The 27202-nt window shown below is 40.5% G+C and overlaps 1 protein-coding gene across 2 annotated transcripts in view; it reads right to left on the reverse strand.

Annotated features, from left to right (window-relative positions):
* Nucleotides 1–676: 676 nt before the first annotated feature.
* PDGFRA (platelet derived growth factor receptor alpha) overlaps nucleotides 677–27202 on the reverse strand; it is a 34735-nt gene continuing 8209 nt past the window's right edge. For both annotated transcript variants that reach the window (XM_082759608.1, XM_082759609.1), the window contains exons 3-23: nucleotides 26496–26810; nucleotides 23552–23815; nucleotides 22644–22774; nucleotides 20981–21152; nucleotides 20688–20877; nucleotides 20045–20160; nucleotides 19421–19547; nucleotides 18483–18676; nucleotides 17922–18016; nucleotides 17682–17814; nucleotides 13403–13507; nucleotides 12830–12940; nucleotides 12414–12567; nucleotides 10898–11064; nucleotides 9662–9777; nucleotides 8986–9108; nucleotides 8276–8387; nucleotides 6208–6307; nucleotides 5988–6093; nucleotides 5043–5278; nucleotides 677–4018 (exon numbers count right to left, since the gene is read on the reverse strand). In XM_082759608.1, the coding sequence (XP_082615734.1) occupies nucleotides 3871–4018; nucleotides 5043–5278; nucleotides 5988–6093; nucleotides 6208–6307; nucleotides 8276–8387; nucleotides 8986–9108; nucleotides 9662–9777; nucleotides 10898–11064; nucleotides 12414–12567; nucleotides 12830–12940; nucleotides 13403–13507; nucleotides 17682–17814; nucleotides 17922–18016; nucleotides 18483–18676; nucleotides 19421–19547; nucleotides 20045–20160; nucleotides 20688–20877; nucleotides 20981–21152; nucleotides 22644–22774; nucleotides 23552–23815; nucleotides 26496–26810 (3215 nt within the window). In that variant the 3' untranslated portion in view covers nucleotides 677–3870. The remainder of the gene's footprint in view (nucleotides 4019–5042; nucleotides 5279–5987; nucleotides 6094–6207; nucleotides 6308–8275; nucleotides 8388–8985; nucleotides 9109–9661; nucleotides 9778–10897; nucleotides 11065–12413; nucleotides 12568–12829; nucleotides 12941–13402; nucleotides 13508–17681; nucleotides 17815–17921; nucleotides 18017–18482; nucleotides 18677–19420; nucleotides 19548–20044; nucleotides 20161–20687; nucleotides 20878–20980; nucleotides 21153–22643; nucleotides 22775–23551; nucleotides 23816–26495; nucleotides 26811–27202) is intronic.

Raw genomic sequence — 27202 nt, forward strand, 5'->3', positions numbered from 1 at the left:
CCCCATCCCCTGATGTGGTGACAACTGTTGTGTGTCCACACAGTGCTGTGGGAAAAAGAATCCTCTTTGGCAAGAGTGCAAAAAAGAAGTAATCTGCTGAGCCTAAGGCAAGGGCTCAGGCTGCTGCACCCTGCTTGATGTGAGGAGGAGCTTTGCTTTGTGAGGAACTGGTGAAGGAGGAGATATTAGATGGAGGGTTCACCTCAAAGAGTGTTTGAACAAAAGTGACTGCTCCCTGGACAGGAGGCTGCTAATGTGCCCCTTCTCAGGGCTTCCCCACTGCAAGCCTTTCCCAGCTCCTGCTGGCAAACAGGGACAGTTTCCAGAGCAGGGAGCTCATCAGATGAGTTTAATTCTGTTTTCAAGCTGATATCATGTGATTCTTCCCAAATTCTCATTCAGTTATATTAATTCCTGTGGTAGCTCACCATCACAGAGCAAAATTTGTTTGGATTCGTAAGGAAGATTTGCTCGGGTTTAAAAAAATATGTACATCCATGGCTAGAGGAAGAGAAACCATGGCCATGTAAAAACAGGATCATCTAATCCTCTACATTCATCAAGAGCTTCAGACAAAAGAAAAAACAAACAAACAAAAAAAGAAAGACTGACTCCTTATAACCACCTTTCAATAAGTGAATATAGACCCCTCACATATCCTTAAATTATATATCATTTATTGAAATATAGAGATCTTAATTTACAGGATTTTTTTTTTTTTCAAAGACAAAATATCAACAGGGGCATTTTGTAATACATTTTGTGCCTACCATCACTCAGGCCAGTTTGCCCTTTTTCAAACATTTCACAACAGCCACCATTTTGGAAACACTTCCTTTTTTATTATTCTAAAATATAACTTTTGGACATTCAAAGTGCAACAGTTAACGTGCCTGTGGAATATATCACAGTAAAAAAAAAAATATAAACAAAGGCAGTGATATAGCTGTCATAAATGTTTTGGCAGTATTCTAAAAGTCTATATAAAAATACTTATATACATATTGATGTATAACATCACCATATCTCACGTCCTTCATCATGAAATAGGACCTTTTTGTACAAGTTGAAGACCACACTGTAAGGAATTGGTTGGCCATTCCAAATCAAAAGCTGTGTTTCATAGGCTAACGCTGATTGTCATTATACAATTACCCTAGAAAAAGGTTTGGGAATATCTCTTCCAGTGGCTTCTCAAAAATTAAGCCATAAAAGAAAAAGTCGGTAGTACTGAAAATGTTGTAAAACTAAAGGAATCATCCTTCACGTCTCATTCTAGTTTCCAGGCCAGCTTATCTGATTCCACTCTGAAGTGAGCTGGGTTTGGCTAGACCTCTGCCACAGATGAAATTAATGTACACAATATTCATGAGAGAATGGAAAATTGTCATTCCCAGGCATTGGAAAGTGAGCTGGCTCTGGTTCGCATCCACCGTTTGGGTCTAGCCCCAAGATGTGTTGTGTGGTACGGAATGAAACCAGTGAGGGGAAGGGGAGACTACTTGAAAATGTCCTTTGTATTCCAGTAACTGGTAAATAAAACGTGCTGGGCCTGATTTTCAAACCCTGAAGATCACTAGGCCATGTGCAAAAATGCAGGTGAAATTGCTTGCCTAATTTGAGCATGTAGTTGTAACGATTACACATGCAAATTAAGGCACTTGTGTGGTCTCAAGTGGCCATTCAGATATCTGGGATATCCAATAGACAATTTGTGTTTCCTCAATTCATAGTTCATAGCTGGAGGGGGGCTTTACATCACCTTGTGTGTCCTGGCTATATTAAGAGTCTTTATATTTCACAGTTGTCCCCATACAGAGCTCAGTGGCGTGTTTGGCTAAAGCACAGCTCCCAGAAAGATGCTCGGTCTTGATCTGTTGACTGCAGGAAATGGAAGATGCACCATTGCTCTTGGTTCACTCTGATTGTCAGCCATCACCACGGCTGGAAATGCAGGTGCCTTGCTTCAGGTTGTGTTTCCACATTTGCAGAGCATTTGTATGTGGCCTCAGCCAGGTGACATTTTGAAACCCAGATCCAGAATTATTTTCCTGTAACACTGACAATATTAAATTTGCTTTCATTTGATCCACAACCATTCACTAGTGAAGCCAAGGGGAGTAGTGTAGCTTTCCTTAGAGCCATTTCAAGTTAAACTTTAGTTGTTCAGATCCAGGTAGCATGTGCTGTAGTTACTGCTGGTCCATCTTCATACTTCCTAGGAAAAATACTGCAACACAGGGATGAACTTACACCACGTTTGCATTGATTGTGTAATGCCAGATGCTGAGCGCTCCTGCGAGGTGCTCATCACACTGAATTAGGGTTAAGTTTGAAAGCTGAGCACCAGAAAGTATGGGGCCCTTTGCAGTGATGTACCTTTTTTCACATGTAAGTCTTCCAAAACATCATATATCAATAACACATTGTATAGTGATAGCAGTAATCATAATACTTTGTTCATATAAGTGGTGTCAAAAATAACTATTGGAGGCTGAGATCAGGTTCATTTTCATGCACCTTCTTCCAAAAAGCACACTTGGAAGCAATTACCATTTGTAATTAGTCTGCAAAGATAATAAGTCAGAGATTTCTGCTCTTGTTTAAACCTGAAAACTAAGACAAGGATACTTGTTGCAGAATTATTTCTGCTTATTTAATCTGAAGCTTGAGGCTGGGAGAGATGTCTTTGTTCCTTGAGCAGTTCAAATATCAAATTGATTCTTCACAGCTAAACCCAGGGTAAGATTTCTTTTGAGTCCAAATGAAATACTAAACAATGTGATGTTGCTGGTGGTTTACGATAATTTCCATCCTAGAAATCTGACATAAATTTAAATTAAAAAAAAAAAATAACTTCACTTAATTGCAGGACAATAACTGCTTCTAGTACATCTGATTAGAAAAGCTACTCTGTCCGTGATAAAAAACTAAATCTTAGTGTATTATAAGATCCAAATTTTTCTCCGTATTAAAGTAGTTTTAGCTAATCAGAGCAATTACCATACTCTGCACAGCCAGATAAAAGGATTATTTCTTAAAATTTTTCAGGTCAGATTTTTTTTATCGCACTTTATATAATTTCTTGAGACTGTGCTTTTACTGAAGGACAATGAATTATAAAATATACACTTAGTGTTACTGAAAACAGTAGTAGTATTATCATGAAAACAGCTATCTTCTATAGTTAATAAAGACTTGCTAGGTTTCTAACACCTATTATAGACTGTTTTTTATTAATTATTATTATTATTATTATTCCCCTTGCATTAATGGTTAAAAGTAACATGTTTTTTTAGTACCGGTCAGTTTTTTTGTGGTTTCAGACCCTTTTGGTCCAAAAGTGGTTTTTGCATGTTCTTCAATTCACATGATAGTTCAACAGCAGCTGACATTGAGATTGAGGGAGGAAGTACACAAAATTCATGAGCAATCTCTTCTAAAATCCATGGAGTGTGTTCAATGTGCACCTCAGAAGATCCTTGAGTAGACAGTTATTTACATAATTACAATGGTGAAGTATTGCTGCAGTGGAAATTCTATACATCAAAGTCATAGGAATGCCCTTGAAACACGAAACTGGTCTGTTTGTGGCCTTTTCTTTCTCCCTCCTATCAGTTTGAATGGCAAACAACACTGAGATGCTAATGAAGTACTGCAAGAAGCAACACTAAAAAAATCCATCTTCGACACGTCTCTCTCATTCACACTCAGGTTGATTCCCATGCCCATCACTGGGATTTCTCTGTACAAATCCATCTTCTCTTCACATCCTTGACATTGCAATAAAGTGGTTTTCTCTGTGGAGCAGAAGTCTGTAGACAGCACGGCAAGCTTCCCCATGTGCAGAACTAGAAGGTGTCCGTGGGGTTACAGGAAGCTGTCCTCTACCAGGTCTGAGGAGTCAATCCCGATGTCATCCATCATGTCAATGTCCTCAATGGTTTCATCCTCTCTCTTGATAAAAGTAGAGCTACTGGAACCAGTTTCAATGGCACTTTCTTCAGATGTCTGGGAACTGGAAGAGACAAACATCTCAGAGTTAAAATGTGCAACAAATGTGGCCAGGTAAGTGCCCCAATTTCTAGCAGAATTGAACACTACCTCCCCATGTGCTTTCTGATGCATGACACAATCTTAGGTGGTTCTGACCACCTGTTTCCTAGGTTGTGACACACCTTATATCTCAAGAGTAATGAACCACCTTGGTATTCAATGGAGGAGGTTGTTAGTATGCTCCTCCAAGCACTTTCTCTCTCGTTATGAAAATATCATTATGATGGTGCTGGGACAGTTAGGTAAATCTAGAGAGGTTGAGTGAGAATGAGATAATAATAATAATAAACAGATTAATACAGAGTATAAATGATGGACTTAATAAATCTTAATCTCATTGGCACTTATTAGAGACTTCATTTGCCCTGTTACTGAAAACAGTGCAAAGATGTCTAAAAAATAAGTTTCTAGGTTGCTAATTCTGTATGCAATGCTGCTGAAAAGGCAGTGGTGCATTAAGTTACTGCCATTCACAGTAGGGGTTAGACAATGCTGTGCTTTAGTGGAGTCATTCGTATACATGCGTTAGGAAGCAGTAAAAGGTCCTGGACAGACTGCTGTCAATGAAAAAATATTGTAAAAAAAAAAAAAAAAATCTGAATTTTGGAGTTGGTCTCACAGAGAACTAACCAGTCCCTTGAGACCTGAAAGGCAGCTCCAAAACATTGAGTTGTAAGGACAAAAATGTGCCCACAGAGCACTCAGACAGCTGCTGTGACTTGGCCAAGCTAACAAGAGAGTCCCAGTGACACACAGGAGCACCCTGTGTCCCTGGCAATCACAAAAGCATCAAAATAAGGTATTTCCCATTGAAGATATTGTGGCTAGTCATATTGCCATAGTTACAAGGGACATTCCTAGACAGTAACTCCAACAGAGCCAATGAAACTATTTATGGAACAGGTTGCTAAAAAGCATTAATGCACATCACCAAAGAGGACCCAGAATGGTGACAATGGGCCACCTGATCTGAAAATCACACCCACCTGTGCCGGTTCCTCTTGCCAAGCTCATCTTCAGAAACAGGGTCAATATCAGGCAGGGGGATGATGTACCCACTGTCAGCACTCAGCCTCTGCTCATCAAATCCACTCTCCCTGTCCTTTAACTTGTCTTCGTTCTTGTAGGTGACACCGATGTAAGCATTGTCACAGTCCCCTCTCATGCGTGTGACAGCTGGGTGATCACTTTTCAGGAAGTCCAGGTGAATCTTCTCATAGCTCTGAAAATATTCATTTCAAACCCCTCATTAGATGTTATTCACTAAGACTGCTTTTCTTCAGCTGGGTAACAGTGATTCATTAACCCATTCATTAATTCATTATTTGCACTTTGAGCCTGCAACACCATATGGAGAAGCCCAGCCTCTTTAAGTGACTGGGATTTTGAAGTGACAATTTGGCTTTAGAAGATGCCGGAGTGAGTGTGGCAGAACAAAGCAGTCAAGTAGGTGTGACAGAGGGGTAGGGAGAGAGGGAACGTTTGGGAAATGAAATTAGGAAATGAAGCACTAAATGATGGAGGAGGAAAAGCTTTTACAGAGGTGTTAGGAGATTGAGAGGAAAACCTGGTGGTGAATGGAGGCAGGGTCCAAAGAGGGAGAGAGTAAGATTGTACATATGAGCCAAGTAATTCCTTTTCTGGAATACTTTCACTGCCTGGAAAATCCCGTGAAAATACGTGAAAAAAATCCTCCACTAAAAACCTTGAGTCAGTAGGATTTCATTGGAAATAGAGAGTTCTGCTTCCCACCTAAAACTGTAGAATTGCTTCTTTTGGTAACCTCAGCTTCACGTCCCCAGGACATGCAATGCCCCTGCCTGATTCATGTAATTCGTGCAGGTTAGGATGTGTCAGTCCAGTGGTTCTGATGGCTGAACAACAGTCACAACTCCCTCTAAAAATGTATGCAGAAAAAAAAAAAAACAAACCTTTTTGTACTCTCCAGGCAACAAGCTCTCCACGATTTCACTCAAGTGGTAAAAAGAGGGTCTTTTCTCTGGTTCACTGTTCCAGCATTTCACCATGATCTCATACCTGCAGATAAGATGGAAAACAAATTAACTGGGAGGGAAAATGAGTTATCAAGTGAAAACTGAAACCAAAACTGTCCAGTCTGTCCAGGCATGGGAAAGCCAAACACACACTTACACTTCATTGGTAGCATGATCTGGTTTTGCCATTCGGTAGCCACTCTTTATCTTATTGTAGAAAGTAGAATCAACCATCATGCCCGGATATGGTGTGCCACCTGCAGATAAAACAGAAGAAACAATACTATTCTACATTGTGCTAATACTTGCAACCTTGCAATAAATCGCAGCTTATGATATTAAAAATGTTCACAAATCCACAAATACCAATTAGCGGGTGTTTGCTGAACTATATAAAGATGCTGACTTGGGGAAAACCACACAATTCATTTGTCTGGTTAATACTCCACTAGGGTGTATTTTAAATTTTAGAGAGTTCTGAGGACACACAAGAGTTTAGATGAGTGAGAGCAGCTTGGTTTTAAAGGCTTTTTAAGAACTGCTCAGAGGCCAATATATCTATTCCAGTTATTGATCATTTTATGTTTTGTGATGTGAGATCAGAACTGTTAATAAAAATTATAGTTAACAAGCCTGGAAGCTGTGTGCAGGCTTGTGTGCCTACATGTGCAAAATATTCTTTCCTCTCTGCAAGGGTGTGATTGCATAGAACTGAAGCTTTTTAATTCATTACTTGCAATGTTAAGTGGCTCTAAAGTGGAACCTGCTTATAGAACTGAAACATTGACCTTTTCTCTAAATACTGACTTGCTGCTCAGGCCAAAAAGTGTTAATGCCATGGTTTGACGTGCCATTAAAATTAATGAAAGTAAACTGAAGTAGACAAAAAAAGAATAACTGAAGTACATTGTGTTGCATCAGCTGCAATTTCTTTCTGAAATGGTCTGATGTGAAACATTGGCTGGGAAATTTTGAAGTGGGAACCACTTTAAAAAAATACCTTTGCAGTGTTTCTAAAGTGTATTGACTGGGCATAGAGTCTGGATGACACCCAGATTGGGTCATCAGCCTGCATTTGACAGACCTAAGGTCACTGCTCTGCTCTGCTGCTGGCTTTCTGTGTGACTTTGGACAAGTCCCTTGCCTGTGACTGTGTTTTGCTTTCCAAGAAAGAACAACTTTCTTGGGTGCAGGCATGCATGCTGTAATATTTCCTCCAAAGACCTCATCCCTTTCAAAAGCAAGGTTTTTACCTCAAACTAGGCTTCAGACCCTACCTTACAAGCAGGACAATGAAGCACAGACAAATGTGCCTCAGTTCCCCATCTATACAGTGGCACTTCTGTGTTTCCTAGGGATGCTGGTGAATGGATAGTACAATGCCCAGAGATTACAGTAATTAATACCATAAGTAGTGGTGCAATTGCTGTGTTGTTTTGTTATTTTTTGTTGGTGGTGTTTGTTTGCTTTTTTTTGAGAAGCAGCTACATGACAGCTTATTCTAGAAAATAGCATTAAGCTTGGGGTTGCCATGGGGCAGTAGTAGATACCATACAGGCATGATTAATTCTGCTCTGAGTAAATCTGGGCAAAGCACACTTGCTGAAGCAGGCCAGCCACCCACCCGGGAGGCTAATTAATCACCCTGAGTCAAGAGCCAGGCTGTTCCCAGCTGGGAACTGTACATTGTCTCTAACTGCTATATGTTGTCATAACCACTTTACACTGCCATAAACCAACTGTGTGAACAGTGCTGACCTGGAAATGAGAAATCAGTGTCCCAGAAGATTGACATTTGTTTTTGTTCAGTAATGGGGCTAAGACAGGATCTTTTGAAACATATATGAAGAGACTGCTTCAAAACAGCCACTCGGCTGGGATGCAGCCGAGTCTCCCCGACACATGGGGAAAGCTTGTTCCTCTGTGTTTTGGCCAGAAATTTCATCTTGGCCTGGAGACACCAATATTTTTCCACAAAAGCTTTCCAGTCAGTGCTTTCAGTTTTCTAGCAAAAAATGTTAAAATGTATCTTGAAAAAAAAAAAAATAGAGAAAGCACTTCTTACTTCACACCTAATTCTGGGACCTGAAACCCCATATAGAAGAATAATTAAAAGTTGATTTCATGCATATATTTCTACTGTAGAATTGGAAGTGTTTTATGTGGAACAGCTTGGACTGAAAAAACTTAATTATGGCACAAAAGAAAGTGTTCACAGTACATACCAAGAGAAAATATTTCCCACAGCAGAATGCCATAAGACCAGACATCACTTAATGTTGTGTACAGATTGTCAAAAATGCTTTCAGGTGCCATCCATTTTACTGGGAGAAAAGTCTGTAGCAAAAAGAAATAGACCCCAAAGCACACAGGTTAGTTATTAAAGAAATACTTCCCATTACAGTTGTTGTTTGATAGCCAGGATTAGTTCATTGTTTTTAAGAAAATTTGTGTTAACATGGCTGGTATTTATTTTTAATTCCATGTCACACAGAGGTGCTAGGATTAGAAGCAATTAGAGCTACTCTTTGCTCCCCAAAAGAACTGATTAAGCTGTAACTGTATTCATGTTACTAGCAAATGACTAGGCTGATTGGAGATACAGTGCATAGGGTGGCACTGATGATCTAGATTTGATATGTCATTGACTGATGTATTACTACTTTACATATCACAGTAACAGTTCCTTAATCTACTCAGTCACAAAACTTGCCAGTTAAAATTTAAGCCTGTGAAGCACTAAGTGTGGCCAAGAGCTTTCCAGCTTTCAAGCAGACTTAGGAAAATTCTGTGAATTAATGAACTGAAGAAAAATTGTTCTCAGGAGTGCTCATCGCAACAGTCAATTAGTGTAACCACCACTGCTAACCAACATTTAAGGCTGACACTTCGCATTGCCATTAAAACAGAGCTCAGGAGATTAAGAAGTACATACGCTGCCCTTGGAGACGTAGTTGGAATCATGCATGATGTCTCTAGCCAACCCAAAGTCACAGATCTTCACGATTTTTCCTTGAGCCAGAAGGACATTACGAGCTGCCAAGTCACGGTGTACGCACTGCATGGAGAGAAATTAAGTAGTTGAAGGACGTGATAATTCCAGGAGGGCCACTTCCCCTGCAGAGCCCTCTGAAAACATCCAGTTCTGTTGGCTTTCTGGGCACAGTCTTTACAAGATCTTCTAATGTACAGCCACCAGTCCTGCCCTCTAACAGGGGCATGGAGGCACGAGTCCCCAGAGACAGCAGGGGCTCGAAGTGGGGTTACTGCAGTGAGGAGGATGCCACTGTTTCCCCCTCCACCCATCATGTGCTAGTGATATGTCTGTGCTTCTAAGCGTGCTGGCCTGTGGCTGGACGGACCCTCCACCCAGTCTCTACCTAGGTCCCCCACCTTCTCCAGGACTCTGACTCCACAAATGCCACAGGCTACAAAGGAGAAAGAAGATGCTGCTTTGATTTTTCTAACCATGGTGATCTCAATTTCCAGGTGAGTGAGAGAGCTGCCCAGAACCCCAGAAGAATATTATACTGTGTCATGTTTTCAGAATCTAAACTGAAACTCACAGCTGAAGACATTTTGACACTTTCTTACATGTTTTATTTACTTACATTTTTAGAAGCCAAGAATTCCATTCCCCGTGCGACCTGGTAGGTGAAGCTCAGCAAATCCAGTAGGCTGAGGCCCTCCGAACTGTCATCTGAAAGAAGGTTTTTGACTTCTGATTCTATTGAAAAAGAGAGAAAAAAATATGTTTGTGCTGTAGAGTGTGAAAGCAACATTCATTTTCCCCTACCTATCATGATTCTGAGCTGATGACTTTAACAGAGTACCATGACCAAAGGCTTTTTATAATAACTAAACACTTTTAACATCTTCATCAGCCACTCACACACTGCACTGTGTTAAATATAGGGTTTGTTTTTTCTCCTGTCTGCATTTTTTCCACCACAGAATGGCAGAAAAGGGAGAAATTAAAAAGGCCCAACAAAGTGTTATACAAGTTGTTTGCAATACTGAGTGTGTGGTTCAAAAATATTTATTTAGAGGTGGTACCTCTGTCAGGTTTTTGTGTATGCACGTACTTTCTTATCCATTTACTGTCGCTGAACACTGTTATGTTTTCCAGAAAGTATTCACTGGGACAAATCCAATACCAGCAAAATGGGTCAGGAATTTTATGGCAACAAATTTATTTTTTTATGAAAGATGTCAGCAAAAAAAAACAGTCAAAACTTAGTGATTCATTTATCCCTACTGTCCGAGAGCACAATATGAGTGCATTAGTCTGCCCGGTAAATCTGGGACTGGATATGCTTCAGTTCCTAAGGCCTAGGGCCAGAAGTGACTGTGCCTATTTTTAAAGCAAAGCATATTTAGTTTCTGAGAACAGGGACAGGGAATGGGATGCATTCATTATCTTCATTACATAATTCAGGAAAATATTTGGGAGTGTTCTGCATTCAGTAAGTGTCAGCTAATGTGAAATGTAAGTGGAAACAGAGCGATATAAATTACTATTATTATTGTTCATTCCTATTGCTCAAAATCTTTCAGACTAATGAAATCATTGCCTCCAAAGACTGTCTATAGCCCTGCTGCAGAACACGTCCCCTCAGCAATTCAGCACAGAAGGAAATTTGCAGCTCTACCCTTCTGCCCCAGGAGCATGCGCTCCTGCCACCAACACTGACAGTCTTACCACCAGCTTTTAGCTTACAGCTGATACTCACATGCTTACAGAACACAGCTGAGTGCTTTACGTCCATATCATAAATGGCAAAAATAAGACACGTTTATGCAAAAGTTGTTTAACAGTGCATTCAGAAGGAACAATTCTACATTACCTGACAAAGATTTCTTCTTATACGAAGCTGGTCGATCATACACAGATCTCTGAATATCAGAATATTTAGACCCCTCCTTCCTTTCCAGCATTGGCACGTACTGGGTAGTATCAGCTTGTTTCATGTCCATGTATTCTCCAGTGTTTTCAAATGATAAAATCACATAACTGAAATTTAAATAATAATAATAATAATAATAATAATAATAATAATAATAATACAGTTGTAACAGTTAGTATTGCCCAGTCTTCCCACCAGATCCTATCCATCTGACAGTTCTTATGGCATACACTTTATTGCTGTGAAATACAAGGGTGTAAGAGCTGACTTCTTGATAGATAATACGTAGGGATCCTGTATTACAACACAGCCATGTATTGCCACACATGCATTACCATATATTACTTATCACGTTACCATGGATTACAGTAGTGAAACAAAAGTGCCTCAAACTTATCCTTTTGTCAACAGTCAGGTATGCAAACATATATTGTCTAACTTCCAAAAATCCCACTGAATTCATCTATTACTGCCTCAGTTGTTTAGTTCAAGGATTTCCAAAGGATAGATGTAGTTAATTCACTCAGTTTGCATCAAATCCAATCCAGCTGAGCAACCCCATGCTCAGATTAATGTTTCTGGCTACATTTGGCTACCAAGTCAGTTGGTCTATTTGCCTGCATGATTTTTTGAGGGAATCTTCTACACCTTCTAAATCTTCTACACCTTCTAAATCCTGGCTAATGTTATGACATTGCTTGATTGTTGAAAGTACAATGACAAGCTTCCTCCACCGTCGTCTGGAAAAATCTATTGGAAATTATTGAGACTAGCTGGGCCTTTGGTAGGTAAAGGATAATACCTGGAGAGCAAACTCTGCCAGGTTGTTTGAAGGGAAGGAGTTTTAGACAGTGGAAATTCCACAAACAAGGAAACAAACCAAGTAGTGGTGCTTTACTTCAAAAACTTGGATGTGTAGAGGCAAAAGAACATCTATAGGGAAAGAAGGAACACTGGACCATGCTTTCTTAATGGAGATGTTCTTTGGGACCTCAGGATCAGGTAGGGAAGAGAGAATGGGTCTTGAGGAGACAGGAGACTGACTGCGATACTCCAGAGACAATGCTGTAACAAGGCAGGTATGAGACTGCTGGGGACTTGTAAGGATGTTGGCTGTTTCTCTAGATCCATATATCTCTCACACTACCTTGGGCACAGCAGAACTTGTTTAAAAGGTTTGCAAAATCTGTACGTTGTGCTCTCCCTTGAGTATATGGAAGGCTCTAAGTTGCTGGTGTCTGTGGAGAACCCACAGCAAATATGAATCTCGGATGCATGTCAGGGAAGCCAAAGAAAAGGTGCTGAAACCTTCCCAGATCTATGAAAACTGATAAATGAAAATCCATTGAGAAGAATTAGGGAGAACACTGAGTCATGAAATAAGAGGAAAGGAATAAGGGTTAGTAATCACATTCCCTTATGTTGCAGGTCATACATTTCTCCCCCTTTTTCCTACCTTCTTGTGCTTTCATCAGCTGGATTCATCCCAAAGATATCCAAATCTTTCTTGGGCTTCTCTGGGTGGCGGCTCAGGAAGTTGTCCCTGTTCTTGTGCAGATAGTTCACCAAATCACCATAAAAGCAGTATTCAGTGATGATATAAATAGGACCTGATGAAATAAGGCAAATTAATGCATTTGGGGTCTTTCAAAAATGAAAGATTTCAAAGACAGCAAAAAATCCATTTTAACATAAAAAGTACTGGGAGTTAAGGCATTTCAATTTACTAAGTTATGATGTAACTTCTGCCAAATAACAAGTAGGTTTATGAAAATTTTCATTTATTTATATTTTATGTTAAAGTCCTTTACTTGACATTGGTGCATTTTTTTTACAGAGCAGAAAAACCTCTGCTCTGTCAGCCAAACTCACCTGATTTTGTACAAGCTCCAAGCAGGTTCACAATATTCAGGTGGGGCCCGAGATGTGTCATTATCTTCAGTTCAGACATGAGCGCCTGTTTTTCACTGGATCTAGCTGTAGCTGTTGAAAGAGCACACCAACCCCTTAGCAAGAACAGTCACCTTCTTCACAATAACAACCCATCTTTCTTTGCTTGCCTTAGTAGGGCATTTCTCCCATGGTGTCTTGAAGAAGACTGTGTACTTTGCTTGACAAGGAGATCCCTTAAGACTTGGAGAAGAGTCATAAATCACTAATAAAGGATTCATTTGATCCATCTCAAGAGCTGACCCAGTCTGTTTGCCCTTTTCCAGGGGTACAGTGGATTGCCTGGGTGGCACAGAGGCACTTTACAAGCTGCTCTTTTCAACACAAGAAAGCTCCTCCTGGTTCCTGGGCAAGTTATCGAAACCATCTCTACCCACACTGTAGGTAGATTTGCAGCTTCAGATGTGGAGGAACTATTTATATACAAGCAGCGTTTAAATAACCCCATAGGAACATGCACTGCCTAGCATGGGAAATGAAACAGTGATAACTTACGTTTCAGCATTTTCACAGCTACTTTCATCACCGGTTGAGAACGGCTCAATCCATATGCAGTCCCTTCAACCACTTTTCCAAATGCACCGGAACCAAGGATTCGACCTGAACACAAGGGAAACAATTATTTATTCCAGAGCAAAACAGCAATTAGCCTCTTTTCCTGCTGCCGTTCCACTTTGGGCTGTGATTCTTATGTGGAATGAGCACACTCACTTAGCCAGACCACTGGCATTATTATTATCAGCCTTGTTAAGCAGAAAAGGCAAAAGTATTTTTAAAGAAATGTTGTAATTAAGAACAATTCCTAAATGAAAGCAAGCAAGCAAACATCAGGACCACATCTGTACATGGGCACTTTTAGGAAAGGAACTCTGAGGAATTTCATTTCATTCAAACTTGTCTCCTAACCTGCCCTGCCACCCTCACTTTACCCTTTCTAAACATTGAACTTCCAATGTCTAAGCTGACTTCCTTGCCTCAGTCAGTATCTGACTACAATACAATTGTGCTTTTTACTTCAAATCTGAACTGGACTCTCTAGCTGTAGTTTCAGGCTGCTATATCAGTGCTGAATACATCTAGCAGCAAGACAGGCTGAAGAGAATCAGCAGCACATTTAGGAATAGACATGCAGGGCCATCAGTGATCTGAAAGAAACTGAAATACATGTTGATCACATATGAGGGGAAACTCCTCTGAAGTTTAATGTACAAGTGTGCTTCACATGTTTGAATAAATTTTATTGCAAATTTCCAAATGCTATAATGAAACAGCTAATGTTTATACACACTTTACTCTTCCCGCAAATCATTTTAGACCAAAACTTTGGATTATCATATCCTGTCTTCTGTTATGGATATAGTGTGCAGAAGAATTGTGTACAGATTGAGCAAGATTTTAGAGAAATATAAACTGCACAAACATGATCCAAAATACTATATTTCATAGCTTCCATATTGGACAGCAAGCTCATTAAGGCAACGTTTATTCAGTGAACAAACCCGTATATGAACTCCAGATGACAGGACATTTTAATATTCCCAGTGAGCTTGCTGTTTCATTTCATGTTATTTTTTAACTTCCAACACTGGCAGACTAAGTAGTGGCTTTTACTATGGAGATATATGGCATCTTGTCTTTGACGTTCACTTGCAGTTTGAACTTGCCGCCTTTTACACTTCTGAAGGTGTTATCTGGCATGCAATACCATATGTTTCTGTTATCCTGTGGCTACAGCCCACACTTTTATTGTATACACACTTTTAGAAGAAAGTTTTTGGCCAAAAATAACATTAAATATCAACATCATTAACAAGCAGGAGAAATGGTTAAAGCATGAGTTACCACTGAAGAACTTCTCCAAGATCATGACAGTGTAGTTTGTCATGCACACAAAAACTATCCAATTTCTTTTCAAAATTCCTGTGCTCCAAAGGTTATTTTTCCCAGTCAGGATGTGAGAAAGCTTCCCACTAAATTTCAAACTAATTCAAACAACCTGAGTCTGAAATTTGGCCCCTGAAATTTTTCAGCCCAAAGGTCTGGGAGCCACATGGCAGGATGCAGCCCTTCAGAAAGTGATGGCACTCACTGATGCTCCTTGATCTTCTTGTCTTCACAAGCCAATTCCTCCTCAGACCATATTGTCGACTGAGCACGAGACACACATCTCCCTCCCCTGCACCTCGGCTGAGCCTGAGCACATGTGGAGTCAGTGAGAGCGCTTCTGGAGCGGCAGGGAGCTATTGCTGTTATTTCCCCTTTTCACCCCTTTCCATATACGTCTCATGTGTCTTACACTTGGAACTTGGAGCCAGGTGGGATCTGACTGCTTACAAGTTGGCAGCATCTGTAATGCAACCAGCCCCGTCACTTTCTGGATGCCAAGGCCTGCACTGGAGCCCAAAATTATATCGTGGATTTATTTTCTTAGTATAAAGGCATGACAAGGATCTGCCCACTGGAGGAACAGGAATACTTCCCTGCAACAGAGGAATTGTGCAGACAGCAGCAGCTCAAGGCTCTGCAGACTGGTGGAGGAACAGTACTTGGGGGTGAGAGCTAACTTCAGTTCAACCTCTGCACCCACTCACAGAGCTCATCTGCGGAGACCAGTGGAGAGGTGCCACGTTCTGCTCTAGGGGACACGACTACAAAGGTGAAGTCCCAGACACAGCCCTGGGCTCCCCTTTGGCTGAAATTGGACTGGAAGGATCATCTCACCCCAAATTGAACCATTACTTTCTTGGCATATACAAAAAGCCAAAGGACAAGCTTTATAATCTATATCCAGCTTCTAGACTCATAAGAAACTAGGTACCACATCCCTAAGTGCTGAAAAACTTGAGCCTTAACTTGTTTTTTGCAAGCTGCAAGTGGGGATGGGTCTGATTCTACATGTCAGACCAGCATTCCATTTATTAACTCCCCAGCGTCAAATGGGTGGGCTTTGGGGAAGCAATGGGAGCAACTCTGCAACCTCTACAGCCATCCCAAAATCCTGAGATCCAGCAGCACTCAAAGCACTCTCTTTTAAGGACCCTGCCCTCTACCATCTCAGGATGTCCTGCAAGGACAGCTTCTCAGCAGTGCCAAGAGAAAACTGGCGCACAAGCAGCTCACTGTGTTATCCAATTTCTCATTCTGTTGCTCATCCCCTAGTCTTGTGCTGGCTGCTGGCTGCTTTAAACAGAACACTACCCATACTGTGGAGAGGGGATCACAAAGGGAAATGTGCAGTGTAACCCAAATTTATCAATTGAAACTCCAGCCAGCAAACGCTCAGAGTTGGCATTTAACATAGTTCTGCACTCCAGGCATTACTAGCTCAGGAAAAAAAAAGAAAAAAAAAAAGAGAGAGAGAGAAAAAAAAATGAATGCCAGCTGGCTTACTCAGCTAGGGCGGGAAGTGCTCATCTGAATGAGCCAAAAAGTTTTTGCATCCTCTTTCAGAGCCTCCCTGAGCTAAAGGTGCAATTCCTTTGCTGCCATCTCCTACTTCAATAAGAGAAAACACACAGACTGGAATTATCAGGCCCAGGAACAAAACGGTCCATGTCAGCCGGAGAGGAAGCATTTAATATGGCAAAACGGCCAGCAGGGAAACGTTAACTGTGTCAAGAAGAATGCTTTGCGCAATCCTGTTTGCTAAAAGAACATGTAGCACCCGTGTTTAAAGCGCTGACTGTCGTGAATGTACTTGTAAACAGGAAAGCACTGAAGTAGACTGGCGCTCATGAGTCAGAGGGAGACAAAGTCACAGTGGTGGTCTGTTAACTCAGATCTGACAAATCCTATTTGGGCATATAATTAGAGTCGGGGCTGTTATAAAATAATTCCATTAAATATCCACCCTCGCCTAGTTTTCAATTAGCAAGATGAATTTAATTAAAGGATATCATTCCTGAACCAGAAATTTTTTGTGCCTCTTCTTTCAAGAATTAGTATCAATTCTTTTCCCACAGTGGGGGTAGAAGAACTACACCGGGGAATGCATTCCTTGAACAGTATCAAACAAAACAAAACAAAACAAAACACCTTTCAGTTTTCTTCTGAATTTTTGTATACAGCTTGGTGCACTGATACATCCAAGAAAGGGATGCCTTGTGCATTTAAAGCAGTACCTGGGCAGAATATTAAAGTTGTTTATAATCACTACAATTTCAACTGATATAAATGACAAATTGGGCCAGCCCTGAAGAAGTAATTGCTAATTGAATTCTGTATGAATGCCAATGCAGGGAAAACACAGCAAGAAAGCAAAGGGGGAAGGAAGAAGGGCAGTAGCCACAAAAATAAGTTATGCAGTTACTCAGCAATGATATATGCACATCATGGATTAATAATTTGAAAAATATTTTAATAAAACTACATAACTACTTGCAGGTTTCCCTTGGCCTCTCCACATAAATATATAAATGTCTTGCAAATTAAAACTGCTGATTTGCTCCTTGTGAATGCCTTAGCAGAAGTGACTGTTGGAACTGGAATTTAATGCTGGCGGGGACCACTTAAGCCACACTGAGGTGGGCATTGCACACAGAAGATGCAGAGCTGGAATGAAGGCGTGGGAGACACTAACATGAGTTTCTTGAGGCTAACACCACTGCAGGAGAAGAGGATGTGGAAGGAGAATTAAAGAGAGCAGATAAAGAAAGATTCTGGAGTTCATGGCCATGAATTACATCACAAATGCTGGTATTAGAGACCTTAAAGTTGTCCTTAATTGTCCTTTTCCCAGGAGAAGGACTGGGTTAGCCCCATAGAGGAAACTTACCAAGCACTAACCCGTCTCGAGGAAACTCCCATCTGGAGTCATAAGGCAGTTGCATTGGGTCCACGTAAATGTATTCATGGCCATCGGGGCTGATAGACTCAATGACTCTCCATCTTATCTCATACCTTGGCTTCTGCAGAACATATTGAAGGCAAAACCAATCATTAGTCCTGTGCCTGACTTGAGATCAAAACCCAGCAGGGCTTAGCGTCCAAAGTGAAATATTTCTTTCTAGGTTACCTGTTTCCAGATGATGACCAGAACAATCAGTGAAATTATCACAATCACTAGCAGTACTAGGACTGCAGCAGCCACCGTCAGTTCTGATCGCAAGGCTGTGGAGTAACAAAACAGACCATATTTTCCTCCTGAGACATGAGGAACATGACACATGCACAAGACAACCATCTCCCGCACCGCCACAGTTCCCATGTCCTGCAGATGTGGCAGGAGCACTCCCTGGGGCTGGTGACTGTAAAGCCTTTCCAAGCCCAGAGCTACACTGCCTTCCTGTTTCAAGACCAAATGTGAAGATTGTCTGGAATAACATCCCATAACCAGTGGTAATAAAATGATTAAATGAATCGCGGAACCATGTAATAAGTGAAAAACAGATGCACCATAAAGACCTGTAAAATGCCTCATCCTCAGATGTCCCAGGGTGAATAAAATCTATTTTCATTTATCTTTATTTGCAGTCATTTATGTTTTTATCTGTTAAGCATTTTTCCAAACTGAACTGATGTGTGTTAGAGTTCAGACTGGCTGCTGTAATCTCTCAGAAGGACAAAGCAAACTCACTGGGAGCCACAAGTTTCAGTTCCCGAGTAACAGCACCGAGGTCATTTCTTGCCACGCATCGCACAGCCAGGGTTTCCTCTACTTTCTGGAAGGTCACCTGGCTTTCCACCATGTTCTTCTCATCCAGATGGGCTTCCATGTGTATATCGGAGATATTGTTAGTCAGAAGAGTCCATGAAGTGTCATTGCTGCATCTGCAGAGAAGAATAACAGTGGAAACGGGGGCTGGGTGTAGGTGTGGATAAAGAAGAGTGAACACAACAGGAATCACCTTTCCCTATAATCTTCTTCTGGCAATGATCATTTTAAAGACCAGAAGTACTTAAGACCACCTCAGTGAAAAGCCTGCATCTTTCCTCCATCAGAATAATTGGCCTTCTGATCCTCATTACTGCTGCAACTTTGAAGGCCTGATAATGCAGCCCAGCAGGTCCGGTGTAGATAGATCCTGGTGCTGCTAAGTATCATGCATAGTTATAGTAGTGGATGGATCTCTACTTCTCCCCGAATCCTTCATGGCTTACAAGGCTTCTTGGGGCAGGGCTGAGAGGACAACCATCCCATGAGGCAGGAGGAGACTTTACCACAAGGAGAGCAGAGCACAGCTGGGCTGTGCCCAGTGCTCCTAGCCTCCTTCCACGTGTGGTCTCCTTCTGCCTGGTGTACAACCTCCCAGGAACAGCCTGGGAGGAACAACACTTATTGAACACAAAGATTTTATCAGAGCTAATTCAAGGCATCACGTATTCTACAGGATATGATCACTAGGAAAGATATGGACAACCTGTCAAAATATAAGCAATATGTCTCTGAAAAGATAAATCAGATTTACAGCTTACTGGGCCTTGATGAGGAAAGTGTGGTATAGTAACTAGCAATGTTAAGCTAGTCAGCGAGAAAAACAGACATATTTTAGATCACAAAGCACCCCTTCTTACTTTTTAATGTCCTTGCAAACCAGCCATTCCACATCAGGAAGTGGGGTCCCCTCTGCCAAGCACCTCACTGTCTGTCCCCCTGCAGAGCCATGGTGGTCATCCACAAGGTCTAAGATCAAGGCTGGAACTAGAAAGGAGTCATGAGTTTGTTAAAATATTAAGCAAGGTCTAGAAAACAGTTTAAAATCTCAAATAAAGCAGGACAGGTATTATTTGGCCAACAGTTTAGTGGCAGCTAGAGACTAGGACTTGGCCAGGAGTTCCTTGTCTCCTGAAGAGCAGAAGGGATCCTAGGCTAAAGCCACGAAAAGGAAGTGCAGCGGGTATGCCACGTCCTCATGTCATGCTAAATGAGCTATCGTCCCTGCTGTCAGCTGGAATAACTTAGGAGGGAGGATAAAGTTTCTTTCTGGCACAATGCCAGTGCAGAAGTCAAAGCCAGGATCAGTGTACAAGAGCTCCAAGGACTCGGCATGCACGCACTCCTCTGGACACCCTAATTCATGCTTTTCTTATCTCAATAGTCCAGGCAATCCAGTGCTCAGTTTTGACCCTGTGTGTAAGTGGATCAAATCTTTGCTGTGGGTCACCAGTTGCGGTAAGCTAGGTTTTGGGACTCCTTACCTTGTATTAGCAGTGAGAAGGTGTATCTTTTAATCTCATCTTCATTTTCAGCAACCAGAGTATAATATCCACTATCTTCTTCCTTGGCCCGGATCAATTTTAGTATACTTTGAAACCTGCAGAAATGGGAGGTGTGGTTTGTAATTTTCTGTTTGTATTTTGTTTGTATTTTTAAAGGAGGCATAAAAAAAAATGTGCTTCTATGCAACATGTAATCTCGGTATATGGAGATTATAATGTGCTGACATTTGGCATGTCTAGCATGCCTTTGCACTAAAATCATTTTTCAAACAACAAATATCTACCAAAATACAACTGAGTAACATGTGGACATTATTATATTCTGCATGGCTCTGACAAAGACTCTGATATTATTGGAAGTAGCTAGAGATTACTGGAGTGAAGATTTCCTGGAGGGACTGAAGAGGGCTAGTGCCCAGAAACCAAGGTTTGTATGTTTTGGAGATATTAATGTTATCAAGGGAACAAAAAAAGGCAGACTAGGCATCACCCTTTAGAGTAGATAATAAAGGCTTTTTAAACATTACTTTAGAAGAAGCAACAAACTGAAGTAGATAGAGCAGGAGTAGTTCTCAAGTTTCTAAGGGAGATGGCAAAGTAAGATTCATGAGAGTATTTTTACCTTGTTTCCTGGACTCTGCTTGAACTAGTAACAATTTCAGTAAGGTTTTCAATCAGAGTCACATTATCCTTTAACCAGTACATTTTTGGAGCTGGGTACGCCTGTACATCTACGACAAAATTTTTGACTTCATGTAGATTGACAGCTTCCAAAGGGCTGAACTGAGGCTCTAGATGAATGAACCCTTTGTCTGCAAATGAAAAAGCCATGCGTGAACAATGCTGTGCAGCATTTTTCAAGAGTAGTGTTTTTGAACACATTAATAATTTTTGGACACTGAAATCAGACTATACCATGAACTGTAATGACTACTTTCTTATTTTCCTTAACCTCCTTGGTTGCATGCCGAGCAGTACATTCATAATCCCCTGTGTCTTTCACTGATGCCTCAGGAATGGTCAAGGTGTAAACCAGCTTCTGCGATGGGACTTTGATATCATCAAGTTTTATCACACCTTTTTCTTTCTGTAGTTTGGAGAAGGAAAAAAAAACCTTACTTAAGTAACTAAGCTGAAAGTAGACCGTTGAGGATTTATGATGCCACTGGAATGAGAGTAACCATCTAAACCCTGTATGGCAGAAGACTTGTTTATTCAGTTAAGGATATATTTTCAAGCCACAGGCACAAAAGATGTGTCTATAAAAATACATCCTTCTGGGGGCAGTCACAGAAGGGTGAAGAGATTTAGAGCTCATATTTTGTTCACTTGAAACAAAATGCCATTCAAAACTTGGGTAAGCAGTCTGAAAGTGCATTTCACTGCTTATACTACCTTCTCCTCAGACAGAAAACCTCTGGGGTTTTATTTTGAATTTTCTTTGTTTAGTTCCCATGAAGTATAGGGTGAATTTTTATCCCCTCCACCAAAGAAAAAGTAACCGGTTACTACATGATTTGTTCTGTGTGCTCTAAAACAAGAATAATTTATCAGCAAGGAGAAGACTCTTGCAAAAGTAAGGATGGTGAGAATGGTCAACCATGTTATAAGAAGCTGGAATAAAAAATACGTTGGAGATAGTTTGGAAAGATGGCATATAGCAGGGGCTTTAATGCATAAAATGGAAAATAGAACAAAATCTCAAATCATTTTTTCTCTTGGGGTCTTAATTTACTTAAATAAAAGCTGCAATATGGGGTCACAATTGGGCAGTCATTTAACTACTCCATGCCCTCAGTTACCAGGCATTTTAGATGGGATATTCTGAAATTCTGTTTTGTCAGGATGCTAACTTATTTTCACTGATTTTATTTTATTTTATTTTATTTTATTTTATTTTATTTTATTTTATTTTATTTTATTTTATTTTATTTTATTTTATTTTATTTTTACTGCAGAAGGATGTTATGCAGGTTTGAAAAGTTCTGAGGTTCTCTGAAAGTTTTAAGGTTTTCTTACAACTTTTTTTTTTTCTTATATGTTCTTTTTTTTTTTTTGCTTTCATGTTCTCATTAGTGAATAATTATACTGACTGCAAGAGTCACTTTAATTTACACCTGCACATCTAGGAACAACTAAGACTCTGAACCTCATTCTCCATCATCCTTTATTATACCCAAGAAGCCAGGGTTTGAGAGCCATCTTTGAGGTTCATACCCTCAGCAGTAGCTATGCTGAGCACTATGCGCAGATGTCCAACACATTCCTAGATCTTTCTATTTCCACAGCATTTCTTTTTTTGAACTGGCACAAGACCTGAGAGGCAGCATTCCTCCCTCAGTGCATGGACTCCCAGTCACACCTCACCTTCCTCTCATGCTTTGCATACTTACTAACAACAAAGTCTAACTTTTGGTACTGACTTTCTTTTGTGATACCTTAGAAGTAAAAGAAATTACTTTGTTTTCTCTCCTCAGCTGTCCTCATTCAGAGAAGAGATGAATATTTCACAACCCCACCTTCTTCCCCAACAAATAACTACAAACATGCAGACTGAGAAAAAGAGAGAGAGATTTACCACTTTCCCAGGATAATTCCACTGTAAATTAACCACCTCGTTGTCAAAGACCACACAAGTTACTACGATGGTCTCGCCTGTTTTGTAGACAGTTTTAAGAGCTTCAATTTCAACTGGCAGCTGTGAAGTAGCTAAAGAGAGAGAGAGAGAGAGAGAGAAAGAGTACAGATTTAGTTTAAAACTGTATGCGATTTTCACATTGTGTAATTTCAGGGGGAGATTTCTATTTCATTTCCTCTGTTGAGGAATTACCTGGAAAATTCAGTGAAAGTATTGCTGATTTATAGTGATGTAAACATTATGTATTTAAAGGATGAAGTGTGCAGGCATTGAGTTTAATCAATTCAATTAAGAAAAGATCCAACCATAAAATTTCAATTAACAGTTCCTAACTCAAATGCCCCTATGAGATATTTTACTCACTGCACTTGGGATAAAAGTAATTATCCATTTTGCTAATCAGTGGCTGTCTTTGAAAATCCACTAGTGGTCAATACAACTTTGTTCTCAAAATATTTGAATTGTGTTGTTTTTTCCAACTAACCAAAGTTCTATCATTTGAGTCCACTGGGGAACACCAGGCTTTTAAGTTCTGTTTCAACAAACAGGATGAAAACAAATGGATTACAAAAGACTTTTGCAACCATTTGAGAGAGGAGGTAAAGTTAAGGGCATTTTATTCTCATCAAAATTGTATACAAGATAGTTTGCTAGGCAAATTAGCAACTAAGTGACTAGTAATATTGCCACAGGATCAAGGAGCTCATCATTGGGGTAATATCTGTAATATTGTGGGGTATAACCCCATGATGCTCGTGCTAATATGACTCTACAGTGTGAGAAAAGAACTGGGCTGCACATTACTGCTTTTTTTTTTTTTTATTATTATTATGAAAATAAATAAATACCTCTTAAAATATAGATGAGGAACACATCAGACTTGAACTCCACACCTTTAACCGTTGTTTTGCATGTGTATGATCCCGCAGGGAAGTTTCCTATGAAACCTCGTTTGTTGTCATAGGCAGCATAGACAGCCTTGTCTAAACTGTTAATTAAAGTCACTTGAGCATTTGGGTCACTTGTCCGACATGGGATAGTGGTGGAATCACCTTCTTCTACTAGGATGAACTGGTCTTCTGGTATGGAAGGAACAAAAGGCACGTCTGCGTCTGTAAAAAACAAGAGGTACATTTATACTACCTTGTTTGTTGGATGTCCATATGCAAGAACTGGATATCAATGACCACCTACAGGTCTTAACTGAAATCAGTAAAGTTCATGACTCCGCTTGTTCAGGGACTGCAGGTGAGGCATGCTAACAGCATCTCAGTTTTGCTTTCTGGTGTGTCATGTAGTGAGACATTTGACCTAAGCACAAAAGAGGAAAGGTCTCGGGCTCCTTCCTGAAAATTCAGGATGCAGAATTGGAAATGCAAAGGACTCCAAGAGAAAAAAAGCTAATTATTATTCTTCCCATTAGACCTGGTTCTGATATATTCCTACAGTTAGGGCAAAAGGCTATTAAGTGACACAAAGCATGAAAAATAACTAATGGGTATGAGAACATTTATGCAGTTTCTGGGGATTAAATTAAAGATGACTTCTCTTTCTCTGTCATAAACAACTCTATCAAAACATATATACAATGATGAATCTGGACTTACACATCTAATTTTTAGGAAAAAAGATTTTGTGCTCAAGTGTAACTTTCACTGCAATAAAAAGAACTGTAATAAAAATAAAGTAAAATTAATGTGTCAACAATATTTTATTGGAACAAATCACTCATCTTTTTCAGTTGGATTTTTTCTTTCTGTAATAGTAGCTGCCCCATAACCAATACACAAAGAAAAGAAAAAAGAAAAAAAAAAAAGAAAAAAAACCACTCTTAATAGCAAAAAGTAGAAATCAATTTTGGTGTTGCTTATGGCTAACACCATTAAAGCCACATTTCATCAAAAATACTTCAGGATACTTATCTTTATGCATATCTAACTTGTCCAACATTGCAGTTATGAGACATAGTTAATTATGGTCATAGCATGTGGTTTCCAGACTATGGTATTTGACCATAAAAAAGCAAACAAACACCTGGTAGTTTTAGTTCTTCAAAGTCAACAAAATGCTTGCCAACTTTCCTATCCAGCCAATCCAAAGTCTGAGTTCAAAACATAATTGCATAACATATCAAACATAAAAAGCAAAGCCCTTAAATTATCTACACTTGGCCATTCAGAATAAACAAATAATCTCTGCTAGCCTGAAGCTTCTGTGCAAAGCTTTATAATGAAATTTAATAAATAGCAATACAAATCCCTCCAACAATAGAATTTATGCTGCACTGGCAGGCTCTTTGTAGCAATAGTCCAAACACAGCCCTCTATCCCAAACACACTGCCAACTCCATGTATTCATTTTCTCGATGTAATTTAAAACAGAAATGGGATTCACCTAGTTTGGTTTTCTCTGTGCTTTTAGTGAAACTGGGATATTGCATGAAGTCTCAGAGTAACCCTCCTTGGCCAAAGTGGGTTGCTGCCACCCATTGCCCTCCTAATTCATTGCAGGAAAAACAATTGTAAAGACAAAATTTATAGTGGAAACAGAAACATTCTCTATAATTTGGAGAAAAGGATATGTTTCTGCATTTATGACATCCTAATGTTCACTGAGTGGAAAAAATTACAGGGTGTCTCTGCTTTGCAAATGTGGTAGGCTGAAATCTAGAGGCATTTCAAAATCAAAACAAAATGCCCGCTTCTTGAAGAAATCTTCTGTCTTTTGCCCTTCTATCCTTTTACTGACTGAGTTACAAGCACACTTAACAGCAAGAAAATCTTTTGGTGATTTGGCTAAAGCTGGTTGGAAATTGAGATACATGTGCCAAACCCCGCAGCCTCTGCTGAAACCTCTTAGTGCTTCAAGCATGAATACAAATGCATTCAGTTTGTTGTGGGAAATGTAGAGAAAGTCTTGGAAGAATCGCTGCACTTGAATCACACATCATGAACTGCAAAGAATTAATAACACTGTAAAATAGCCTTTAAAAAAGCCTCATTAGTCCTTCCTGCCCTTTTCCCCTTCCACAATCCTCCTTGCAGTTTCAGACATCATCTCCTTCACAATTTATTTTAGTTTTGCAGGACGATTTACAATCCCTTCTTTTCTCCTTCATTTCCTGCTCAGACTATTTACTGCAAATGTCATGGCTTGGTCTTCTCTGGCCCTGCTGTTCTGCCACTTATCCTCTGAACACCAAGGAAACATCCAGACAGCACTTTGCCAACGCAGCCGGCTGTGGCTCAGTCTGTGGTGCCTATTTCAGCCACAGAAAAATAAATAAATAAATATCTTGATCGATAACATGGGAATCCTTTAAAGGAATTGTCAGCCAGAACAAGGGGGTGGGAGGGCAAAGCTGGTGATAGGAACTTCTGAAGAGAAGGGATATCATTTCTTCTGTGTCCAGCAGATTTTCCACCACTACAGAGAAAGGTGGCACGAGGACTGGGAAGGCTGTGTTTACTTTGAAAATTATAGGGCACTGCAAGAAATGCTGTGTAGAAACACCATATTTTTAATCTTGCCTCAGACTGGTCAGCAGTAGCATTTCTCATTTCATCCTCCCTTGTAACAACTCCTTGTAACAGGACAACTCTGCTGCTTCCTGGGCCCTCTGCATATGTGAGCTTTTCCCCTTTCTCTTTAAATCAGGTTAAAAACAAGACCTGGCCTTCCCCACCTGGCGACTGTTTTAGTGTCAGATGTGGCACTGGTTTGGGCAACACGTGTCCCAAAATACAGTCACCTTGGAAAGTGGGTCAGTCACCCTGTGGCACCCCCACTTACCAGGCACATAGATGTAGATGTTCCTCCCCTCCACTTCCCCATCCTCCACTTGCGTGTGGTTGTAATAGCAAACATACAGGCCCGTGTGAGAGGCTGAGGCATTTCCTACTTCCAGCACTGTCACGAAGAGGCCACTGTTGTTCTCTTCATGTCTGATGTCTATCCTGTGGCTTCCCTCGGTCACTGGGTACTGCCAGCTCACTTCGCTGTCTCCGGAGCATTTGAGTGTGAAATTGGAATTGAGCTGTACAACCATTTCATTTCTGTTGGGAACAATAGTCGGCAGAGGAAGCTGGCAAAATGTTAGGAGCGGGCCTGGAAAAAGACACAAATAAAGAGCACATGAACACGCAGCCCCTCCTCAGCACAGGGATGGGAGAGGGTGCAGAGTGGATCCAGAGCAGGCATCTTTATGGCCATTTCAGACGTGCTGACATCCCAGGAAATTTACCCTTGTTAAAAGCCAGAGCTGTTCCCTGTGGTGGGCAAATGGCCTCCCTTTGAAATGCTAAGCAGAGGAGTGTTTGCTCGCTGAGCCCTGTTTGACAACTCCAGCGGTGAAAGACGGAGGTGAATTTAGGGATGGCTCCCAATCCACACCTCAGCTTCGCAGCCCCAAGTCCCAGCCCCAGTCCCTGACTCCCAGTTCGTGGGTACCCTACAAGCTGCGCTGCAGGTCCTTGCAGCAATGGTCAGGAAATCAGCAG

The sequence above is a fragment of the Aythya marila genome, assembly GCF_965140915.1.
Source record: "Aythya marila genome assembly, chromosome: 4".
NCBI classification, from domain to species: domain Eukaryota; kingdom Metazoa; phylum Chordata; class Aves; order Anseriformes; family Anatidae; genus Aythya; species Aythya marila.